This window comes from Aethalodelphis obliquidens, unplaced genomic scaffold (assembly GCF_003676395.1).
Source record: "Aethalodelphis obliquidens isolate GAN/ISIS:26980383/991018 unplaced genomic scaffold, ASM367639v1 scaffold6, whole genome shotgun sequence".
Lineage (NCBI taxonomy): Eukaryota > Metazoa > Chordata > Mammalia > Artiodactyla > Delphinidae > Aethalodelphis > Aethalodelphis obliquidens.
In genome coordinates, this window is record NW_020837950.1 from 45792741 (window position 1) to 45805505 (window position 12765).

At 35.7% G+C, this 12765-nt stretch overlaps 1 protein-coding gene across 5 annotated transcripts in view; it reads left to right on the top strand.

Annotated features, from left to right (window-relative positions):
- SEC24B (SEC24 homolog B, COPII component) overlaps window positions 1-12765 on the top strand; it is a 94035-nt gene that overhangs the window by 33391 nt on the left and 47879 nt on the right. For 3 of the 5 annotated variants that reach the window (XR_003432238.1, XM_027103484.1, XM_027103485.1), the window contains exon 4: window positions 7526-7630. The exons of the other annotated variants lie outside the window; for them this stretch is intronic. Coding sequence is in view for 2 of the 3 variants with exons in the window: in XM_027103484.1 (XP_026959285.1) it covers window positions 7526-7630 (105 nt within the window). In the remaining variant the exon portion in view is untranslated. The remainder of the gene's footprint in view (window positions 1-7525; window positions 7631-12765) is intronic. 5 annotated transcript variants of the gene reach the window in all.

Genomic DNA, 12765 nt, shown 5'->3' on the forward strand with positions numbered 1-12765 from the left:
ACTAAATAATTATGATTATTATGTTTCCTTTTTCTTACTAATAAGATAGATTTGAAAAGAGAAGGAACTATCGTTTATCGAGCAGTTACAATGTGCCAGATACTTCATATTTATTATCTCATTTAATCCCCTTACCAATTCTACTAGGTAGACATTATCTTGGTTTTACAGGTGAGAAAAGTGACATTTACAAAGATTAGGTAATTTGCCCAAGATTATAAATTAGTAAATAGCAGAGTAAAAGATTTTTCTTTTTTCTTTTGGCCACACCACACAGCATGTGGGATCTTAGTTCCCCGCCCAGGGATTGAACACGTGCCCCCTGCAGTGGAAGCACAGCATCTTAACCATTGGACCGCAGGGGAAGCTACCAGAGTGAAAGATTTTCAACTCAAACCTTTCTATTTTGTGCTCTTTCTATAAATGAGGCTGAATTATTGTTTTTGTTGGCTGTTAAACTCTTGATTTACCTAAGGTAAACTCCTTGAATAAGTAACAGGAAAGATAATGCTGGAGACCTTTGAATTGCAGCTTTTATTGTTCCTTTTTCTGAAGTAGGAGATTGGTCACTTAGTGGTCTCATTGCCTTTGGGTAGATCTGGATACACACAGAGATGCATATGAGTTATGGCCCCATGTACGTTGTGCAAACTGTAGTTTACAGGACTGATGCCCCTTGTGTGCAGGGTACAGCTGTGTAGGGCATGCTGTGGGTCTGATAAGACTACGAAAGTATTGATACTTAAAAGAGGTTAGTCTTTTTCTCCTGTGGATGAAGAGTGTTGCCTGCCATAAAGCAAAGAATGTTGAGCCACCAAGCCACTACAAAGCTGCCGCCAGCAGTGAGCCCCGAGGGAACTCAGGATGGAGACAAACTGCCAAGCCCTGAGCCACTGCAGCCAACCCCGCAGCAGTGCACCCGAGGGGACTCAGGATAGGAAAGAACAGAACACCGCCCTAGAGAGCTATGGTACCTATGAAAGGAATCATTTCAGTGAGCCCAGGCTCTTGCATCTTCCCAAACACAGAAGTAGTGCTAAGTTCACTGACTTGAGATACCTGGTTTTCTTTAATTAATGGTCATCTTTTGATGTTCCGACTCCCTGGTCTTTTTTGCAAAACCTCTGTAGGTCCCGGCTCCTCCCTTACCTCTTCGGAGCCATTCCTCAGAGCTGCCTAAGAGGCTGTCTTCCAGGCTTGAAGTCCTCAGAAAGTCCACCAAATAACACAGTTCTCAACTTTTAGGTTGTGCTTTTTTTTTCAGTTGACATTCCCAGCTTCAAAGACACCCTTTCTGAGCTATTCTCTCAGCATTTTTTACTGGTTTTTACAGGAGAGGCTTCAAATTTTTGCTTGCATATCTATCTCCTAAAAATTTTTCGAAAAAACTGTAACTACTTGAACATTTTTAGATTGACATCTAAAATTTTTCACCAAAAGTTTAAATACTTGCAGTTATATAATTTTCAACATACTGCGTATGTTGACTTTTAAAAAAAGATGTTATGTTTTTCTGTGTATCCACTGGAATGAAGCCTGTCATCCTTTAAAAGATAGTGAAGGGACTTCCCTGGCAGTCCAGTGGTTAAGATTCTGTGCTTCCAGTGCAGAGGCTGCAGGTTTGATCTCTGGTCGGGGAACTAAGATCCCACATGCCGTGTAGTGAGGCCAAAAGATTAAAAAGAAAAAAAAGAAAGAAAGAAAGAAAGTGAAATTAGCCCTTCTTTAACATTTAGAAAGTTTACATTTTTCCTTTTTCTTCTTAACATCCCTTGAATGTTTCCCTTGAATGTAGTAATAATATAATATATTCTTAAACTAGAAACTCTTTTATCACTCTATCATGCTTTTCTGCTACAATAACGTTATATATAATTGAAATTTTAAAATATTGTCTATAACCATAAGTATCTAAACATTAACATTTTTTCTTCTGGATTATTCTATCAATACAATTATTGTCAGTATCTAGTGGTTCAAAACAACATAAACATCGTGAATTTTGGTATTTTTTTTAATGGAAAGTACATTTTTATTGGAAATACATCTTTCATTGAGATAAATGGCTTTCCCTCCATCCCACCATAGCTTTCTGTACCTGAATTGCATGATTCATTATTAGAATAATAAACTTTAGAAAAATTTCATTCATAGTTTTTATTTGCATATATATGATTACTGAGAAACTTTGTTCATGTAAAGTAGATAGGAATGGTATTGGAAGGGTTTTATTAAAGCAATATTGTTCTATAAAGTTTTTTAACCTTCTGAGTTACATGTGAGAAATTTTTATTGTTGTTGGTTGAATTTTATTTTCCAGATTGTAGATAGTTGGTAGCATTATTATTTCATGTAGCAGTTTACAATTTTAAAATACCTTTAAGTTTTATTATCTCACTTGATCATCATGTGAAGCAGACATATCATATTACACCTTTATTTTATAGATGAGGAAACTGAGGTTTAGAGAGGTTAGGTGTTTTGCCCAAAGACATAGAAGTTCCCAAAAGGGATACCAAGACCCAGTGCAGATCTTCTGCTTCCAAACCCAGTGTTTGTTTTACTGAGTTAGCAATTATTCAAAATATTATGAATTTTATTATATCATTGCCAATAAAATATCACATACTTTAATGCATTTTTGTCAAAAACTTCAAGCTGTGATGTAAGTCATTTATCTCATGGATGGCATCTCCATATAACCTAATTGGCAAAGGCAGTCCGCATTTTCAAACCAGTGACACAAATTTTATTCTTTGTCAAAAAGCCTGATTTAATTTTTTAATTCAGAGAAACGTGTTCCTAAAGTTTCAAGGGGTATCATAAACTCCGCTGAGAAATAAATTGCATCCTACATCTCCTAAGCCAGATTACTAAGAGCATCAAATTTAAATGTCAGAGATTATTCTTCTTTATAGTATAGGTTATAAAAACTAGGCAGTGAGTCAGTATGCCGCTTCTCATTGCCAAATTTGAAATAAAGCATTGTAATATGTACCTAATATTAGGCTATTTGTGAAGCAAGGATTATATTAAAAAGCATTGTATTCGTGTGGTAAATATATGCATAGTGTGTATCAAACTCTGTTATTTGGCTTTTTTTAGTATTTAAATAGGAATCAAGCATAAAAATTAGAAATAACTCTTAATTTCATCATATATCATAATAAAAATGTTCCCATGTATTTTATTATATATATATATATATATATATATATATATATTACTAAGTACTAATAGGTTTACCTGCTAGTAAATTTTTGTTTTGTTTTGTTTTTGGTTAAAAGGAGGTAGAAAGCATTAAGTACTATATAAAGTATAAGGGGATATGAAATGATTATAACCATTATAATATTTTATGATAAAATAGGTTGTAAAGTATTTTATTGAACATCTCATAGCTTCTGAAAAAAACCTGTAGAATTTTTACCTATGAGTTTTATCCAGTGTCTCTTGAAAAAGACTGGTAGGCCTAGAAAATGTTCTACTTATTTTTAAAAGAACTAGTATTACTAAGAATATTATTCAGGTTGGTAGAAGGTTCTTTTTCTAACTAATGACTTGTCCTAGGGATAAATATTAAGAATAGTTGAAAATAATTGTTTTTAATTAAATATATACAAAAACATGTTTTTAAAGTTCAATAGTAATAGTAGTGGGCTTCTCTGGTGGCACAGTGGTTGAGAGTCCGCCTGCCGATGCAGGGGACGCCGGTTCGTGCCCCGGTCCGGGAAGATCCCACATGCCGCGAAGCGGCTGGGCCCCATGAGCCATGGCCGCTGAGCCTGCGCGTCCGGAGCCTGTGCGCCGCAACGGGAGAGGCCACAACAGTGAGAGGCCCGCGTACCGCAAAAAAAATAAATAAATAAATAAATAAAAGTAATAGTAGTGAATACTTGTATAGTATTTACTATATTTCAGTCACCATTCTAATAAGATTTAAAATATATTAATTCATTTAATCCTCCCAGCAGCTGTTTGAGGTAGTTATTACCCCACCTTACAGATGATATAAATGAAGAGCAGAGAGGTTAGTAATTTTGCCCAAGGACACACAGCTAGTAAGTGGTATTACATGGAATTGAACCCAGAGACCCCATCTTTATCCATAATGTCCTGCTGCTTGTCTGTTCAGTATTTCTTATTGTTTTTGCTTTGTTCTCATGTGACTCTTTCAAAAGCAATGGATTCTTTGGCAGTAATGGTTGGGGCCTTCACACATGCAGAATCATTAAATAAATTTATCATTACTGCCGCCACCCTACTTTTCACTTTCTGAATTAATAAAGCCAACCCTATTTCTAATATGTTTCATTTTTAACTGCAGCATGTATGGCAAGGTAAAAGATAGTCTGTAGATTTAGGGTGCCTTGATCAATCATTTAAAGAAGAAGAAAGCTTTCCTAGTAAGATTTAGGATAAGTTAAGGTAATGTGTTTCCTTTGTAAAGTGAGAAAAAGTCTGTTCTTAACACAGGTACTTTCTTAGGTGGATAAGATGTAGGAAAGAGAGTACTGTGGAGAGTGATTCCCTTAAAAGCCTTCTTTCGTGGGAACCCTTGCAAAATCTTCTAGTGTGTGTACCTAGTTAGAAGACCAGATCAGGAAAGGTAACAGTTTCTCAAAAGTCTGAACTCTTGAATTTAAAAAAGCTAACCTCCACAAGGGGTTTGTTTTCGCTTAAGACTCACAAGGGGTTTGTTTTCTCTTAAGACTAGTTTTATTTATTCCCAGTGGAACAGTAAAGGTGCCTTTTATTAAGCAACTCCAGCTCTCCTGGAGAAATTGGCCTGAAGGTACTTTAATGATAGGTAGTTTAAACAGAATGTCTTTTTGAAAATATTGGGGCCCTGTCAGTAACAGGCTCTTCATCATGTCATTCAGTCTGTGAAATAGCGTCCCGCCTCTTGGTTTTCTAGATCCATACCTTGGAAGCTCTGCTTAAGACAGAATGAATTGAGGGTGTGGCATTCCTTCCTTGTTTGGTGGTGATGGCTGGGGTGGGAGGTACCCCAGGACATTTCGACAGTGTGCTGTATACAACCTACAGCAGGGCATTTAAATGTCAATTGATTGTTATTCTGGAGCTCTTACCATTCTTCTGTGGATGAACTAAAATATCATGTCCTTCTGCTGTTAGTATTCCCAAGCTTTTAACAAAGTTTACTTAAACGAGCAAAGGAAGGCTAAATTCTGAGCCTTAAATATTGAGTCGCAGTTGGGAAGAGCTTAAATCTTGATACTTTCATCTCCGGCACTTCTCAAAAAGGATTGCATCTTTTTTTTTAGGACAGTAAAATTAAGTATGTTGTGTGACATTCTGTTAATACAGTAAGTTGGCAACCACTGTATAATCCAAAATGATATTGTAATAAATAATATTACTCTGTTCTTATTTATAGGTTTGTTCCAGTGCATTAAGTAGTTGCTCTATAAATTTTTCTTTAATCATTGGATAGCCATCTCATTTGCTTCCAATTAAGCATTGGATATTTTTCCAATAATATGTGATATCTGTTTTTGTTCAGTAAATCTGGAAAAAGAGAGGAAAATATTTGTCTTATAATACATATAGGTTTGCCCTATGCTTTGGCTTCTTTGATTAGAGTCAGCAGTCTACAGAGTGATTCAGTCATGAAAAGAATGGATTTTCTTCCTGTTTTTTAGCCTCTCTTAGCTTAGCACAGTAAATGTAATTTCTTTTTTTTCTTCTTTCTCTTATTTCTGCTTATTATATACATACATACATGTGTACTTTTTAAAGTGCAATGCTAATTGGCATTTTGGGAAAGTACTTCGTTTTTAAAGAAGTTCTTAAATTGAAGAATTTCTTTTCTATAAAATCTTTTTTACTGTTAACTTATGTCTATTATAAACTTCTTAATATATTTAACCTAAGGTCTAATATTAGTCAAATTTTCATTTTAACTAGGCCTTTATTAGAGGAACATGCCACTCTGAATTTGGTCTTTCAAGGTACCAAGTTTATTTTTTGTGTTGCCTGAACTTATTTTACATTGATTTTTACTTTCTCAGATGAATTTGTGATAACTGCCATTTTATCTGTATTTAAAACATGTTTCAGCAAAGCTATCAGATTTTTCTGTGACTTCTTTAGTCATGAGGATCAAAGCTTCATTCATATACAGTTTAACCTTTGCTCTCTTCTAAGTTCAGATTTTACTCTTTAATAGCTTTTTTCTTACTATAGGCATGAGTTATGTTTCTCCATGCTAATTTAAAAGGTCATCTGGGGCTTCCCTGGTGGCGCAGTGGTTGAGAGTCCGCCTGCCGATGCAGGGGACACGGGTTCGTGCCCTGGTCCAGAAGGATCCCACATGCCGCGGAGCGGCTGGGCCTGTGAGCCATGGCCTCTGAACCTGCGCATCCAGAGCCTGTGCTCCGCGGCGGGGGAGGCCACAGCAGTGAGAGGCTTGCGTACCGCAAAAAAAAAAAAAAAAAAAAAAAAAAAAAAGGTCATCTGAAAGAAACAATGAAGAGAACATCAGAGGTCTACCACATGATTTTTTCGGTGAGGCACGGCTTCATTGTGCTTCCAATATTGTGAAATGTTCTTGAAAATCCACACTATGTTACTGTTTTTTCAAATTGAGCTATAAGATTTTTCTTTGTAAGGATGTTTATTTTTATTTATGAAGAGTTTGCATTTTGTTAAGTCTTAAAAATTTTGTGGATGTTAATTTTTTTGTCTTGATTTTGCTAGATTAATCAAATAATAATATGCAATCAACTTTTTTTTTTTTTAAAGGAAAGTACTATACAGTTACCAGTTGTTGGGCCTTTTCCACAGACTCTGCTTTCTCTTGTTGTATCTCACACTCATTCACCTACTTCAGACTCACATGTAGGCATTAGTCTGATGCTGAGATGATTGGCCATCTCAGAAAATTTACTTTTCTGTAATTGTCTCACTTGTAGGGCCACAGTTAATAAGCCTTTTTTTTTTTGAGCGTCTACTCTGAGCAGAGAACTATGCTCAATACAGTTCTTTCCTTTAACTGTCATTGTTTTTCCGTTATGAGAACTGAGTTACCAGCAGGGTGGCATTAGCAGAAGGAAGGTACCAAGTATCTGTACGTGTGTTGTGTGCTGTATAAATTCATTTCAGTAGAAATGATCACTGCTCACCAAGAATACACAGTCCCAAAGGAAGTATACCACAAGGGCCCCAAGGTCAAAGAAGGTAAACATGTACAGAGCTCAGTAAAATGTTGGGAGAGTATCAGTGCAGTTTCCTAAATATTAACAGTGTCAGACATGGTCCTTTTTATTTTTTTACACTTAGACCAATTAGTTCATATTAAAGCTGCTTTTACTAAACTGCTTCGCAGAGATTCTCTAACGGTTTGTTTCGGTTTTGATAATAAGTTAGCTGATATTAATATGCATGCTGGGATGTTCTTCGGAATGTCAGAGTTCTTTCTCACTTTTAATGCAATGTCAGAATTTTATTTCTCATCTCTCCTGTTGGTTTGACTCTTGTGTTTGTGCTTTCCACTTTACAGGCATGCAGTATGGTGAATATGTTAATAATCAAGCTAGCTCCGCACCAACTCCCTTGTCATCCACTTCCGATGATGAGGAAGAGGAGGAGGAGGATGAGGAAGCAGGTCTGCTTTAGCTTTACACCAGTTCTTGACCTTTCCCTGCTCGAGTTTTCTTTTTATGTCCACAGTCTTACTGGTCCTTAAAAAATGTGTCTTTGCAGATTTAGCTCAATAGCTTGGTTTCAGTTATAGAAGGTTGGGTCACTCGAAATGAGGAGTTTTGCATGTTTATTTGTTTTGTGTTTTCTCCTTTGGACCCCTCTACCGTTTTGTAAGTAACAATGCATTTTTCACGAAGATAGAGTGCTTTCTTCTTTCCGAAGCGCATTTTCTCTCGTGCCACATGCAAAAGAATGAGTCCCGACTGAAGCTTTTGGCTGATGATTGCTGTAGCACCCTTTTAGGACTCCTTTTAGGAATGTTTTATTTTCTGCTTTGCATGCTCCTTTAGTCTAACCAAAATGAATCATGTGGACTTCATAAAAGTGAAAGAGAAATAGGACATTGTTCCTCTGAAGTCCTTGTGGCCTTTTCTGTCATATATTTAGAAGACCTCCAATTTTTAGTTATCTTCCTGCTTCATGAAGTAGTAGTTCACATCATGCTAGGTGAAGAAACTGTGCATGCGATTATGTGTTGCAGGCTGTTTAATATCTTTTTCTGCCTTTGATAAGTATAACTGTTGAGTATTAAGCTACTCAGTTCGTCCATTAATTCTAATCGTTTGACTGAACCAATAAGTGATCTTTCAGGTTATTATACATGACCATGATTCTCTTTCTGTTATCTTTACAATTGAGTGGAAGGATTTGCTCTGTAAACGATCCGCTTAACTAAAAGTTTCCACTTCCTTTGCATTTTTTAAATATTTAAATCCTTATGCATGATTTGAGGTGGTGGGTTGAAAATAGAGGGTTCCAGATGGAGAGTAATTTTTCTTACCTTAAAAATCTACATACCCATTTATCTTTCTGAATTTGGGGTAATTTTTTATTTTATATAATTTCAATCTTACAGAAGAGTGAAAGAAACTACCGTATACACTTTACCATTTTTGCCGCAGTTGCTTCTCTCTATAAACATTTTTTCCTACGTCATTTGAAGGTGGAGATATCATGAACCTTTACCTCTAAATACTCCAGTATGTATTTCCTGATTGTAAGGACAGTGCCTTACATAACATAAACACAATACAGTTGTCAAGAAATTGAGCACTGTTGCAATAATATCTGTTACACAGTCCATAGTCAAACCTCAACAGTTGTCTCAGTAAGATCTTTTATAGCTGTTTCCATGGCCCAGGTTCATGCACTGAATTTAGTCGTCATTTCTGTTTAGATTCCTTCAACCTAGAACAGTCCCTTAACCTTTCTTTCTCTTTCTTGACTTTGACATTTTTGAATAATAGAGGCCAGTTATTTTGTAGAATGTCCCTCAGTTTGGGGTTATCTGGTGTGTACTTGTGATTAGATTCAAATCATGCATTTTTTGGCAAGATTACCACTGAAGTAATGTTGTATTCTCAGTACATTGTGTCCGAGGCACATGTTGTTGATTTATCCCCATATTGATGATGTTAACTTTGATCACTTGATTAAGATGGTGTCTGCCAGGTTTCTCAACTGTAAAGGTACTTCTTTTTTCCATTGAAATTAATAAGTGATTTGTGGGGAAATTCTATGATACTATGTAAATTTCCTGTTCTTTATTTTAAACCGTCACTCACTAGTTTTAACATTCGTTGGTGATTTTCTAGTTCCAACATTCCTTCTATATTTATGAGTTGAGGTTTCATTGTGAAGAAGAGCTTTCTCTTCTCCCTTGTTGATTGCTTTGGGTTCATATTGACTCATGGATTCTTATTTTATTCAGTGGGTAATAATCCATTACTGTCATTAGTTATTTTGATAGCAACTTGTCCTGGCCAGTAGCAGCTCCTTCAAACTGTCTTTTTTAAATGTTCCCATGAATCTTTAAGCACTTATTTTAAGTACCTTAAGTCCTCGATAAGATGTTCCTAGCTCATCTTGTATTTGGGCTGCTGCAAGCCTGGGACAAACCATTTCCTTTAGTCCTGGTGCGTACAGTAGAGAAGGGTGTTTTAGAAACCAAGATGTGATTGTAGTGTGTGGTCATTGCTAATGATGGGCCATTGCTCCCAGATCCTGAATTATTATTATTATTTAATGTATATATTATTCAGATCCTACATATGTCTCACTTTTTAATCTCATGATCCTTATTTTACACATTTCAAAAATGTGTTTTTTTGCGTAATGTTATTTGTCAGCCTAAATTACTCCCGTTTTTGTTCTGCTTACAATTAGGTGCAGTGGTTAAAAACCCCTTTTCCTTATACAGAAAAAAAAATTGGAAAATCAAAAAGATTAAGCATTAATGGCTTTTCTCCTATCACCTTATCTTATTTAACTACTTTTTTCTTGAATATATTACAGATTAAAAATCCCTAAATTCTTAACTCACAGCATTTAGATTTTAATAATACCTAACATTTTTGAATACTTACTATGTGCCAGATGCCGCACTAAAGAGCTAAAAGCTGTGGGGTTTTGTGTCTTTTCTTCTAAATTCAAATCCGGACTTTGTCACTTATTAGCTTTGTGACCTTAGACAAGTTTCTTAAACTCATTGAGTCTCAATTTACTCATATGTAAATGAGGAATAATAACAGTAACAATTACATATGGTCGTTTTGAGGATTGAAGGTATTCTTCGTAAAGAGCTTAGAACAGTGTCTGGCAAATGGTAAAATCTCTCAAAAAAAAAAATTAGGTGTGGGCTTCCCTGGTGGCGCGGTGGTTGAGAGTCCGCCTGCCAATGCAAGGGACACGGGTTCGTGCCTCGGTCCGGGAAGATCCCATATGCCGCGGAGCGGCTGGGCCTGTGAGCCATGGCCGCTGAGCCTGCGCGTCCGGAGCCTGTGCTCCGCAATGGGAGAGGCCACAACAGTAAGAGGCCCGTGTACCGTAAAAAAAGAAAAAAAAAAAAAAAATTAGGTGTCATTACTAACATTGAGAACATGTTTTTATCTCAATTTGTTCTCAACAATCCTGCAAGGCAGAGATAATTGGCTCCATTTTTCAGATGAGTTGACTACGATCTGAACATGTACAGTAACATTTGTCTCTGGTCACACAACTCCTAAGTAGCAGAGCGGAGATTCAAACCGAGGTCTGTCTGCAGAGAGGTGTGAAGAGGATAGTCTTTATCTCCTAGTGAGAACACAAAGCCCTGGAATAGGTGAGAACTAAAGGGCACATGGCAGTGGTCACCATGGCATTTCTTACGTGTTATCTTCCTCCTTTGCCTTTTTTATTACGCAACAAAATAATGACTGGACTATGGACATTTTTACTAGGATCCTGGTGTTGTCTCTTCATGGTTTGTAAAAAAAAAAAGTCCTATTTTTGTTGATTGCAAATTAAAGGGACATTCTAAGTGAGGGGAAAGAAAAAATGGAAAGAAAATCTAGCTTTAAAATGAATTTTATTTTATTTTTTAAATCCTGCTCAGTTACAGTATTTTTTTCATATGTAAAAAGGTAAAAGAATGCCTCAAATTGGTACGGAAATTACATATAAGTGTATCTGTCAAGCAGAGATTTTGGAGTGCTCTATTTTTTAAGCATTTCAGTGATATTCATTCCCTATAATCATGAGATTTTTATGTATTTAGTTTATGTCGATTATTCAATTTTGGAAAAATTTATTAAGCAGTAATGAAATATCAACTAGCAAGCAGGTTTGGAAATCAGTGATAATCTTCTTTATAGTTATATTTAAAGTAACTATCCTCTTATTTTAGCTTCCATTTATTAAAGCTTAGGGTTTCCTTGACAGCGGGTCTATCTAAGAGTCAAGTACACGGATATTTATTTAAAACTTTCAGTTTTAAAAGAAAATTTTGATTTCAGTTCTGATTTTACATTAAACCATCTAATTATATTTTTTAAAATTACATGCTACAAATAGGCTTCCTTTTTAAGGTTTCCTCATTAAATGCACACTTGGAAACTAAAATAGGATTTTGTACTAGAGACAGTCTTATGTTTTGTTGGCAGCTTCTAAAAGTTCATAATTGTTGGAGAATAAACTTAAAGAAAACTTGAGCAGATAGCAAGCTATCAGGTTCCCATAATGGTTATATCTTAAATTCCTCACTAAGTTTATTCAGTTACAGATATTCACTCCTTCAGTTGTTAGTGCTAGAGTGGACCTTTTATTAGTTTTAGATTCAGTACTGAAGACAAGTACTGTCATACCTATACTAGTAAGGAATACTAACTTGAAAATGGGAGTGAAAGGGAGTAAGCAGTGAAATAAAGTGAAAGGGGAGAGTAAAAAATCAGAGATCAGTATCAGCCCTAGTCCCTGGGAGACACTGTCAGCTAATGTTCTGTCACCTGCTGTCCATACTCCCAGTGCCTTTCCTCTCGGGAGTTTTCAAGTTAGGAAGAGGCCAGAGGACAACAGGAAGCTCTCTCCCATGGCTCTAGTAATGTGACAGCTTGATGCTATATTTTGTAAATGACGTTAGGAAAAAACTTCTGATTTTTTCATAATGAATTTTAAGGTGCTAGTCAATTTTTATTTGACTTTCACACAGGCTAATAGTAATTATTCAGTGCCAGGTAGTATGTCAAAGATAATGATATGTTTATGGTTTGCTTGGATATTTTAAAAGGTAATGTTGTATTTTAATACAGAACAAATTAAGTCAACTCCTGTAGATAACAGCACAGTATTGGCCTTATCTCTAACTTCCACAGAAAATTCTTCTTTTTTTTCTTAATTCAAGTATATAATATGGTATTTTTAACTATAATCATTATGCTATACATTAGATCCCCAGATCCCTAGAACATGTATAGCTGGAAGATTGTACTCTTTGATCAACATCTTCCCTTTTCTTCCACCACTCCCCTACCCCCCGCCAAAGAAAATCCCTAAAAGGGTTCAAATCTATCTTTCTCTTTAACTGATATACTATGTGATTATTTTAACAAATAAATATCTTTCAACTAAATTCAATACATATTTAGTATACTTTTTAAATTTTAGAAATTGAATACATGTCCTAGGTCTGTGAAGGATATAAAAAGATGTCCATGCCATTAAGAACAGTATTAGTTTCAGGGTTTTCAGTATTCATATACATTGAAAACAAAATGTGCTCAC